We start from the raw sequence: 12,353 nt of genomic DNA, 5'->3' as shown, positions 1-12,353 counted from the left end.
CAAGCAGTTACCCATCAGATATCCAGGTATACCCAAGAAGATGCAGCAAAAAATAAGTATTAAATACATTACAATGTATTTAGTCTTAACTGATGCCCAAAATATGTCATATTTCAGCTTCTTACCATATTTGAACAGAAGTACAGATACACAGTAGGGTCATTGTAAATATTACAGTATTAGTCTAAATAATTCAATGTTTTAAGTTTATATATAATATAATGGTTGTCAGTGCATCATTACATAAATGAAAGCCTATCTTATTAAATGATCTCATATAAAAGGATGGATTAGTATCACTGAGCAAGCATGCAATGCAGGGACAGAAATCTTGTGTGTTTTACAGTTTTAGCTATAAAATTGTCTTAAATATTGTGTGTGTGCTCAAATAGGTTTAATGGATTCTTTTAGTTTCATGCATTTTTAAACTGCATTTTTATATTCTCCCAAAAGTCCCAATTTAGGCGGCAAATGTAGCAGTAAAATTACAGTCTGTCTATGATTGCATTAGTTCATATGTAGGCATGAATATTTGTCGACTAAATTAATATGAGTAACGTTTTTTGAGAAATTACTATACATTTCTAATATAAACGATAATTCAGATATTTGTAACTAACAATTAATTGCATTAATTTGAGATATCAATGACATATTAATTTGAAATATATCGATTTCAAGAACAAACAGCAGTAGTGTTGGCTTCTCTACGTTTCTGCACAGTGTTGATCTCCTGGAAGACTTTCCCGTTGGGTTGTGTCCTCCACATCACTGTGACGTCCTCATCTCTCAGCGTCTGCTGTAACTAAACACACAAACACCTTCCATTACTCTGGGAACCAATCCTGAGCAAGCTAGCGTGAGGCGTTTCAGCTCAGAATTAACATCTTTTACTTTTTAAAAACTTACACAAATAGAAGAAATGGGAAAAACTTTAAAAACAAGTCTGAAATCTGACACCTAATTTTATTATAAATCAAACAAACCTTGTTTAAGACGAGCGTCTTCAGTTTAGCTTCATCCATGTTCTCAGCAGCTTTCACCTGCACTCGGATCACCTTCCTGTTCTTCTTCACTGTGGGAAAAGGGCATATTGAATATTTTACTGTATTTTACTGTATCTTACTTTGTGAACATATAAATTATGGATTCGATTTTTTTGTCGATTTTTTGCTAAATACCTGTATGCAATTAAGTAATTATATGCACTTTTTGATTCCAAAATGTTACTTTTATTTTATTGGGGACAAACAATTATTTGGGATAAAATAAAATGGAACTTTGGCTTAACAAGAATTCATAAATCGTAGTTTGTGAAAACACAGTTATTATTGACATTTTCCTAATTTGTCAACAAATAAACAAATGAACGTACAGATTGGCTCAGGTCAGACCTACCAGTTTTACAGTAGAAGTAGAGAGGTGTCGAGCACAATCTGTCATCAAATGCAGTTAAATCAGCAGTAACACAGTCTTCATTCCACCGAGTAAATCCCTGAGTAGCGCTTTGTGTTGAGGAAGTGACATTAGACCCGTCTGACCACGTCCAAGTGTCTCTGTACAGACCGATCCAGACGCCAGCGGAGAAAAAACCTAGCAAGCTGGTTATCTCGTCTTGGTCGGCTTGACTCCTAATGGTAGCCAGGTCTGTATAATGAGATCTGCAGTACTTCTGAGCATCAGTCCATATCTTTTTGAGTTGCTCAAAACCACTTTATCTGTTGCGTTTGCACTTCCTGTGAAAATTGCAAAACAGGGTTAAGATGTTGCAGGCATGGCGAGCCAAATGAATTTTCTCAACGGAGTGTGAGCTTGTTAAACCTTTTAAATAAAACTATATTGTGCTTTTATCAGATCGAAGTGCATGATAGAACTGATAAGAGCCGCAGTGAGATAGATCAAGACTTGAATCATGATAATAGACACAGGACTAATCTTTGAAATTACAGAGTTTTTTACTACAAGGTGGCACTTTCTTGAAATATTTTAGTACTGAAGACACATACCCAGTTTTTTGATGATACACCAGTGGGTTTGTGAAATTCATTTTACAAAGCATTATTTGACAGTATTTTAAATGCTTTATGTCAATATCATTCAACTTTGGATGTCGTGGAGAATCTAACGAAATATGTCAGTATTGAGATTTTTCGGCAAATTGTTTTTGCAAAAAATGTATGAAGAAAAAAAATCTACTGGGTGGTGCTTTGACAGAACTGTGCAAGTATCTTCAGGTCATGCTTATTGTAGTAGTGTGTTTACGCCAAATACTCAAATAAAAGCATAGTTCAACAATGGTGGAGATAACTAAAATCATTGTTTCATACCTGCTGTGAAAGTCTGGGATCACAGCACCATCCAGAGGAGGATGAGTCTATTAGTTTAGGCTATTGCTCAAGCATTAATGTGTTCTACTACTGTATACACCTACACTTACCGGTCACTTTATTAGGTACACCTGTCCAATGTTCGTTCTTCTAATCAGCCTAACACATGGCAGCAACTCAGTGCATTTAGGCATGTAGACATGGTCAAGACGATCTGCTGCAGTTCAAACCGAGCATCAGAACGGGAATGAAAGGTGATTTAAACGTGGCATGGTTGTTGGTGCCAGACAGGCTGGTCTAAGTATTTCAGAAACTGCTGATCTACTGGGATTTTCACGCACAACCATCTCTAGGGTTTACAGAGAATGGTCAGAAAAAGAGAAACTATCCAGTGAGCGGCAATTCTGTGGCGCAAATGCCTTGTTGATGCCAGAGGTCAGAGGAGAACGGCCAGATTGGTTCGAGCTGATAGAAAGACAACAGTAACTCCAATAACCACTCGTTACAACCGATGTAGAAAGAGGAGCATCTCTGAACGCACAACACGTCCAACATTGAGGTACATTGGCCACAGCAGCAGAAGACCACACCGGGTCACTCCTGTCAGCTAAGAACAGGAAACTGAGGATACAATTCACACAGGCTCACCAAAATTTAACAATAGAAGATTGGAATAACGTTGCCTGGTCTGATGAGTCTCAATTTCTGCTGCGACATTCGGATGGTTTGGATGGTGTCAACTACATGAAAGCATGGATCCATCCTGCCTTGTATCAACGGTTCAGGCTGGTGGTGGTGGTGTAATGGTGTGGGGGATATTTTCTTGGCACACTTTGGGCCCAATAGAACTAGTTGAGTATTGTGTCAATGCCACAGCCTACCTGAGTATTGTTGCTGACCACATCCATTCTTTATGACCAGAGTGTACCCATCTTCTGATGGCTACTTCCAGCAGGATAACACACATGTCATAAAGTGTGAATAAAGTTTCTTGAACATGACAGTGAGTTCACTGTACTCAAACGGCCTCCACAGTCACCAGATCTCAATCTTTAGGATGTGGTGGAACGGGAGATTCACATCATGGATCTGCAGCAACAGCGTGATGCTATCATGTCAATATGGACCAAAATCTCTGAGGAATGTTTCCAGTACCTTGTTGAATCCATGCCACGAAGGATTAAGGCAGTTCTGAAGGCAAAAGGGGGTTCAACCCGGCACTAGTAAGGTGGACCTAACAAAGTGGCCTGTGAGTGTATATTACTATACATTTTTATTATTGATAGCAGCATCTCTTTAGCAATGTTAGTAAAATGCAACTACCACTACAACTAAGTTTCTACGCTCCACACCTATATCATAACAGATGGCTCTCTTCCATTTTCTGATTTAACCAGACATGTCAATTTTCAACTCGAGTTGCAATTTTTTAACTTGCACGGAAGAAGCGAATGAGGCAAATACCTTGAGCTTGTGCCAAACATCATGTGCATCGCCAGGTGCAAATTCACCTCTATTCGCGTCTTTGCATTGACTTTGTATGTAAACTAATTGCGCAAATAATTACATTGATGTTTGGTGTAAACACACCGTAATGCACACCAAGTTTGGTCTGAATATGCTAATGCTGCATTCACACTGCACAATTTTATCCCTGATTTTCATTCACCACCAGTTTTTTGGAAAAAAAGCAAGAATTTAAAGCTAAATTGGTGCTTGTCAACACATTTCTTCACACTTTTGTTAATACAGTACACGTGTCAAGGTGAGCCACCCGCTGGTGAATGTGTAACAGCCCCCTACAGTTTATTATGAAGCTTCCTGCTGTAAACGTTTTCATGTTATTTTGTCTTCAAAAAGAATAAATGTAACAACATAAGTATTTAGATTCCATTGCTGTTATATTGTGGCTCTTGGATTACTGTACTTTTAACTAGGTCATTTGTAACTGCAGTGGAATACATTTGTGGAGTACACAGAATTAATGAGCATCAAAAAAGAGTGATTGTATGGGATTCTTACCATCGTAACACACAAAATATCTTGAGTCTGTACAGTAGAAATCATACCAGGCTCCGTTAGATAATATCCCGACACACTCCTCTCCTGCTCCGTAGTTATCAGGCTGACCTACAGCCCAGGACTTGAACACCAGACTCTCTTCGTTGTAGGACCAGCGCCAGCTGTTGATGTCGTTGTACAGTCCGACCCAGGCATAGCCAGAAAAGGATTGTTGTCTTGCTGCTTCTTGCAGACGTGTCCAGTTTTCGTTACTCTGAACGGTGGCCAGGTCAATATGGTTTGTCCTGCAGTAATTCTGTGCAGCACTCCATGTTATAGAGTTGGTGATCAGAATATAATCTGGTTGTATACAAAGAGTTAAAGACAGCAGTCCTGTAAGAGAGCACAGTCGTTTTATTATCTTTCCTTGATTTTAAATTAACTGGCTTTATTTGTTCTATGCATTTTGTTTTTATTCTGACATTTACAGTTTGTTTACCTTTTTTGGAGAAGAGCTTGAAAAATGACTATGCATTTTTTAATTTTGATAAAGAATTGACTAATTATAGCATTTTTGTCATAAAGCATTGACCAAATTATGGAAAATGCACTGATCTAAATATAGTTTGGATGAGATTAAATAAGGATTGATTTTAATAACGTTCTTCAACATTTAGCCAATAATGTCGGACCTTGTTTTTAAGTCATATTTCTTTAGTTTTCTGCTGTCGATGTTTGCATAAACATACATTGATTATTGATGTGTTTATTGATTGTGATGACGAATTCTTGTCTCACTTGTGCCTACCTAGATTTTTAATCATTAATATTATTTTTTAATACTCCTATATTTAAAACTGTGAGAGTATGCAAATCTGTTCCAGTTTTTTTAAATGTTTATATGTTATTTTCACGTTTTGAATGTTTTACCTGAAAAGAGGAGCAGATCAAGCAAAATTTGGTCCATCAGTTTGTTTGGGGTTTTTTTGCTGAAAAAAAAAACAAAAAAATTGACACGATTATTTAAGTTACATGTATTTGTAACTGAAGTAAATTAATGTATTCAGTTTGGACAAGTTCTGTTTTTTTGTTTGCTAAAAAATAATGCAATAATGATGCAGTGAAATGGCAAGTCTAACAACAGATGAACAAAACATACATATGATACATATATATAACATCATGAGTTTACTACATTACGATGTTAAAGTACTGCAGAACTACTGTTATATCTGTTCACCCCTTATGAATGAAATAACACTAACCTGTTAAACTGATGAGTTCAGTGATGCTGAGTTATCAGAATGATTCTCAGCTTCCAGATCTTGTGCTCTTTAAATGGGTTCATTGGGTTAAGAAGGCAGATATGTAAAGTGTGTCCTGTATTGTTTCTTTTTGTAGCTCGTCCTTCAGGTGTGATTTAGCGGTTCATCTCAGGACACCCACTGTGCTTCATGCAGAAATATTTACAGATGTTTTTAATCATCCTTTTTGAAAAATCTACATCTGAAATCAACTTTACATTTACATATGTCCACTTACATAAAAAAAAACAAAAAAAAAAAACATTTACATTTGATCTGTCCTTGCACTTATATTGTTCACTGGATAAAATCCATAAATGTTTGGCTAGAGACACATTTTATTGATGTTTCGATATGCAATATTCTTTTCGTTTAGGTGTTATTTGTATTTGTGTAAATGTATTATATGTTTAGGATTAGTAGAGTTTGTTTTCAAGTCATGCAAAATGTAACTTTACTGACTTTTCAGTAGTTATTTTACTATGCAAATGCTAGCAGGTATGTGCACAGAGTACAGAAACAAAAAAGTAATAGCATTTTATACTTTCCTTTTACATAATTTTGGTTGAAACTGAAGGTTTATGGCATAAAATTAATCATGAAAATTAAGGATGCACTGAAGTTCAGCTGTCAAATTGTCCACTGAACAATAGGCATAGGCGATATATTCATCAATATATTCATTCACATCTTGTCAGTAAAGCCGCTTCTTCGATTAGCAGTAAACCTCCATCAACCGTTTTCAAAAGTCCAGACTTCTCTCTCCCCAGACACTTCCTCCAACATGAGGTGCTCCCAGGCCAGCCAAGAAATATAGTCCCTCCAGCATGTCCTAGGACTTCCCCAGGGCGTAAGACGATCGAGTGGAGCTCGGAGGCTGGAAGGGCCTTCTCTAGGTTGAAGTTCACCTTCTGCTCCACACCCACATTACTTCATCAGGACCCTAGCGTTCACGGTAGAGGTGGATGCGGCAAGATTAGGGGTAAGAGCTATACTATCACAACGGAAGGGTGAACGCTCTGTACTCCATCCATGTGCCTACTTCTCCTGCAAACTATCCCGGCGAGCAGAATTATGACGTAGGTAATCGAAAACTACTAGCTATTAAGCTGGCCCTGGAAGAATGGCGCCACTGGCTGGAGGGAGGGAACTCACGGCAGGCAAGATGGGCACTATTCTTTACCAGGTTCCAGTTCAAGATAACTTATCGTCCCAGTAGTAAAAACGTGAAAGCCGACGCTCTCTCTCGTCTCCACCAACCCGATCCTACCCCCGAGGAACCTGAGACCATTCTACCCGCTTCGGTCTTTGTTGCGCCTATACTGTGGTCCCTTGACGAACAAATTCGAGAAGCCACGCAGGCCGAACCTGCTCCGCCTGGAGGTCCAGAAGGGAAGTTGTATGTACCATCAACACTTTGTTTATCCCTGCTGGACTCGGTACACATCTCTCCGGGCTCAGGGCACCCAGGTAGCCCCCGAACCCTCTCACTCCTCCAAAACCGTTACTGGTGGCCCAACATGTCGGGTGTCGGGCCGATATGTCAGGGGATGTCGCACATGTGCTATCATGTGCACTCCACACAGTCTACGCGAATGAAAACTTGTCCCCTTACCTATCCCACGTCAACCTTGGTCCCACATAGGTATCGACTTCACCAGAGACCTTCCGTCTTCCAAAGGGTATACCACTATTCTAGTGGTGGTAGATTGATTCTCCAAGGCATGCAAACTCATTCCCCTACGAGGAATACCTACCGCCATGGAAACTGCAGAAACCTTATTCCACAATGTATTCAGACACTTTGGACTCCCGGAAGACATTGTGTCAGTGTGGAGAAGCTTCTTCCAGCTCCTAGGCGTTTCCGTAAGTTTATGCTCCGGCTACCATCCACAGACGAATGGTCAAGCCTAACGCAAAATTCAAGAAATCGGCTGGTATCTCCAGGCCTACTGCCACCAACACCAGAGTGAGTGGAGCCAGTATCTACTCTGGGCCAAATATGCCCAAAATTCCCTCCGCAAAAGCACCACCTGCCTAACCCTATTTCAATGTATCCTAGGCTTCCAACCTCCCTTGTTCCCTTGGTCTGGCAAGCAATCTGAAGTCCCAGCGGTAGACTACTGGTTCAGAGAGAGTGAGAGGGTATGGGACTCAGCTCACGTCCATCTCCAACAGGCAGTCCGGAGACATCAGTACCACGCCAACACCCGTAGATCCGACAACCCACTTACCAACCTGGGAATAAGGTCTGGGTCTAGGGACATGCGTCTCCGACTGCCCTGTAGGAAACTGAGTCCCCGGTATATAGGCCCATTCACAGTCAATCACCAGATCAATGAGGTCACCTACCGGCTCAACCTACCAAGTCACTATCGTATTTCTCCTTCTTTTCATGTATTCTTACTCAAACCTTACACTGACCCTCTCGTCCCTCCTTCCACAGAACACCCAGAACCCCCCCCTTCCACCTGAAGTCGAGAATGCAGAGTTCATCTACCGGGTTAAAGAGATCCTCGACTCCCGATGTCGGGGCGGCTGGATCCAGTACCTAATTGATTGGGAGAACTATGGTCCTGAGGAGAGGTCCTGGATTAACAGAAACAAGGTATTGGATCCCTCTCTCACAGAGGAATTCCACTGGAACCACCCAGATCGCCCATCTCCGAGGGGTTGTGGCTGCCCTCACCGTCGGTCCAGAGCGCCAGGAGACAACCACCATCAGACGAGCCAGTCACATAGTTAAGATCCCAGTCACCCGATTACTAACCATCAACATCTGTAGCCACTTACCCCTTCCCCTTCATATACACGCGCTCACATTCACTTGACGGCTGATCTCAAGGTTGCATCCCGACCCGTGCTCTGCCTGCCTGCCAGTCCGTCTGCTTAGTCTCTCTATCTGCCGTCCTCAGGAACCCTGGAACTCACTGACCCTTTGAAGAAAAGTTATTGAGACTTTTGGCTTAAGTTTGTTTCTCTCCGGGTTTTGGAACCCGCCTTTGTTTGTTTCAACGGCTACTCGCCGATACCTCAGTTTGAATTATTAAAGATACTATTACTTGGAATTTCTTGTGTCTGCCTTTCTATCAGGACATAACACTGTGATGGCCTATGCACACCAAAAGTAAAATAAGTTTATATTTAGGTTGTATATTAATTAACTGAGAGAAACGTTAGATCTGTACCATTTATTATATAGTAACTATTTATTAAAGAATATTTATTTATTATGATTATTGTTTTTTCCCTCTGGGAATTGTTACCCTCTGGGTTGTAATGAAATCATGAGGTAAGTGAAGATTCACACCATATTGTAGTGACTGAGCTAAATAATTTTTTTTTAATGTTAAGGTCTATTTAAGAGTGTACATCTTTACGTGTGTAGCTATAGATTTGTGCTCAATCAAATCCCAGATGTACGTAAGAATGTAGAATAATGTAGTTTTAGCAGCATGTTTCGGATGCATGTTGACATTTCCCTAACTCGTCTGGTTTGGCTCGATTGAAGATTATTTGCTTTTTGTCTTTAAATAAAGTGTCCTTGTGAAGGTCAGGATGGAAATCAGTGTGGTCAGGATGGAAATTCTTCACAGTCGGCTGGGTTATTTGATGTAGTCTGTTTGCTGTGTAATGTCATTGACATGGCCTCATCAGGTACAATGTTTCACCATGTTCCTTGGTCATAATGCAATACAAAATGTATACCCATGGTTCCTGATGATATATGAAATTAAACAATTGTTCTGTTCAATAAACTGAGCATTATTTACAGCATTATTACCTGTAACCCCGAGCGGTACACATCTGCAGTGATGTCCGGTTCACAAATGAATTGTGTTTTTTAAACAGGTTCTTCTTATAGATAGACCAGTTCACCAAACTGCACTGAATTTTCTGAAACAGCTTGTGATTCAAACAGCATAAATCTACGAGTTACTTTCAGAAGAATGACAATCGGTGCAACTGGAACTGAGCCAAAATAGCGGCATATCCTGTCTAATCCTGTGATGAATGATCTGATTCTGTGCTCCGCTTCCTTCAGCAGTCACTCAACTGAGGAAACGGTTGGACTTGTTTGTTAGACAGGGGGGCTGAAAAAAATCCAAACATTTTAAACCTAGTAAATTGCAAAAAGCATCTTACATAACCCACACAACAAGGATGGATCACTAAAATAGTCTTTAATAGATCTTATATAGGGAAAAAGAAATGACTTAATTCACACGACACTGAATAAAATAAGACAATCAACTGAAGACAGAAAGAAGGGCACACACAGAGCACATGGGGCATGAAAAAACAGCCACAGTCCTGGTACGTGACACACACAGTCACCATACAGGTCTTTTTGCATTAAAGAATAAAATAATGAGTAGTAGGGTTGGGAATTGAAAAGCTTTTCTAATCGTGGAAATCCCATCATATGCGTAAGGTCAGGAATCAAATTAGTTACTTCAAAAGATTCATATGCAGGAAGACAAAATGAAATTGAAATCTCAAGCCTTTTTTAAACTGCAGTTTAATTTAAGTTATACTAAAAAGGATAAATAGTAACACTACATTCTTTTGAATATTTATTTAAACTAAACTATAGGATATAAAAACAGAAAGGGACAATTCAAGATTTGATCAAGACAAGGCCAGTTTTTATATATATATATATATATATATATATATATATATATATATATATATATATATATATATATATATATATGTATATATACATTTCAGACACACACAGGTAATTCAAAGTTCTTTACATTTAAAGGGAAATAAATCAACAACAAACAAAGGCTTTAAAAACTTTTCAAAAGATTTAAAAATGGATTTAAAATGAAATAGGTAAAAATAGAAAAAGTTTATATATAAAATAAATGCAGTCAGTTTGGATGTAGCTCAGTGCACATTAAACAAATGCACAGATAAACAGATGAGCTTTGGGTCTGATTTAAATATGACTAATGCCTGAGAACATCTGATCTCTTCTGGAGCTGCGGGTGGCATAAAAGCATTTTCTACAAAAACTCGCTCTTTAACAAAAACCCCCAAAAAACTGCACAATTGATTTCAGAATTTAGACCACTTGGTCTATGGTGCAGTCTATTTTTGGTTCCTCAAAATAGCAACGTGAGGCTCCTGAACACAGGCCAGTAAGGCCATGAGCGCAAAGACATTTGCTAGTTAAATGACATGCCTCTGGACAGGAAAATGAGAACTGCATAGGACTAAATCTAGCAAATACTTGCACTGCAACTATGGGAGTGACTTCCTTTCAGACCCTCTAGCGGCCAGTTGATGAAATTGCTGTTTTAGTCATTCGTGTTGGTTTCACAAGAAAGACAGGTTGCTGCTTGGTGGGAGTCTATACAGGCTAAACAAGAGCGGTGCTAAAAATAAGCCTTGTGGGACTCCCCATGTCATTCTCCTTGAGTGAGTCCACGATTATGGCACATGCTGATTCAGCGCAACGTTTTAAAACAGTTACTTCTTTCTTTTGTAGTATTGATTTCTGCATAAGCAACGTAAATATTAAAATCTCTTTCTATAGCAAAAGATCTGAGGAAAACACTGATACCAGTCTTTGAACTCTGGAGAATATTTTGGAGGTCTGTAATCTGTAATGATAAATGCGTTGAGCACCTTTCAGCACAATACCTTGTGACCTGGTGCAAGACCATGCAAAGCCTTATAAACATACAACAACACTTTGTAATAAATTCTGTATCTTATGGGAGACCAATGCAGTTTCTTTAACACAGGAGTAATATGCTCTCTCTTCTTAGTACATGTTAAAGCTGGACAAGCTGCAAACGAGCGAGAGAGGCCTGACTTACACCCAAATACAACACATTACATTACAGTAGTCTAGTCGGGATCACAAAAAGAAAGGATAGGCTTCAATTTAGATATGGATCTAAGGTGGAAAAAGCTATTCTTAACCACAGCATTGATTTGTGGTCAAATTTAAGTGAAAAGTAACACCAAGGTTTCTTACGCTAAACAATTTTTTACCTGGAATTAAGTCCAGGCAATCATAAGCACTTTTTACTAAATAAATACAAACCTTGTTACTAAATAAAATCACTTCTGTTTTATCCTCATTTAGTTAACAAACCTCAAATTTCTCAAAAATAGCACCCAAAGAGAGCATATAAAGGGAAAATAAGATAGGTCTCAAAACAGAACCCTGAGGTACCCCAAAGACAAGAGGAGCATCAGTAGAAGAAAAATCCCCTAGACTGATTGAGAAAGTCCTATCTTTCAAATAAGACAAAAACCATGGAACCAAAAACCAACCTGATCCCTAAGGCGATCAATTAAAACATTATGATCAACTGTATCAAATGCTGCTGTAAGATTTAACAAAAGTAAAACAACACTATACTTCCAGAATCAACGCCACGTAAAATGTCATTTAAAACCCTCAAAAGATAACCAACTCTAAAACCTGACTGGAATCGATCTAAAATTTAATTCCTTATTAAAAAATCATTAAGCTGTGCATACACAATTTCTATTTTATATCCAGTATCTTAGATATAAAAGGCAACTTTGAAATGGGACCAAAATTATTATTTCTTTTTTAGCAAGCGAATGTTTAAAAATGATTGGATGGGTCAGCCGTACTGCTGGAGACGGCCTCAGGTACAGGCACGCTGCCGTTGCTGCTATAAGAGCAGGGACCCGACGCACATACTGTAGCTGAGAGCTGCTA

The 12,353-nt window shown here is 39.0% G+C and overlaps 1 protein-coding gene across 1 annotated transcript; it reads right to left on the bottom strand.

Annotated features, from left to right (window-relative positions):
• Positions 1–1,404: 1,404 nt before the first annotated feature.
• On the bottom strand, positions 1,405–5,314 carry LOC122349664 (asialoglycoprotein receptor 2-like). Its single transcript, XM_043245785.1, has 3 exons — positions 5,259–5,314; positions 4,350–4,721; positions 1,405–1,736 (listed from the first exon to the last, which is right to left on the bottom strand). The coding sequence occupies exons 1-3, from the start codon at positions 5,293–5,295 to the stop codon at positions 1,606–1,608; spliced, it is 540 nt and encodes a 179-aa protein (XP_043101720.1). The 5' UTR covers positions 5,296–5,314; the 3' UTR covers positions 1,405–1,605.
• Positions 5,315–12,353: the final 7,039 nt, after the last annotated feature.

The sequence above is a fragment of the Puntigrus tetrazona genome, chromosome 7 (genome assembly GCF_018831695.1).
Source record: "Puntigrus tetrazona isolate hp1 chromosome 7, ASM1883169v1, whole genome shotgun sequence".
Taxonomy (NCBI): domain Eukaryota; kingdom Metazoa; phylum Chordata; class Actinopteri; order Cypriniformes; family Cyprinidae; genus Puntigrus; species Puntigrus tetrazona.
The sequence above is the reverse complement of the archived record's forward strand: the minus strand, read 5'-3'. Positions and strand labels throughout refer to the sequence as shown.

Excerpts from the sequence above, each read along its gene's own strand:
- LOC122349664 (XM_043245785.1), bottom strand. The coding sequence starts at position 5,295 with ATGGACCAAATTTTGCTTGATCTGCTCCTCTTTTCAG. Across the intron at positions 4,722-5,258 it reads TGATCTGCTCCTCTTTTCAG|GACTGCTGTCTTTAACTCTT; the intron begins GTAAAACATTCA and ends GCTCTCTTACAG. Across the intron at positions 1,737-4,349 it reads ATATTTTGTGTGTTACGATG|GAAGTGCAAACGCAACAGAT; the intron begins GTAAGAATCCCA and ends CAATTTTCACAG.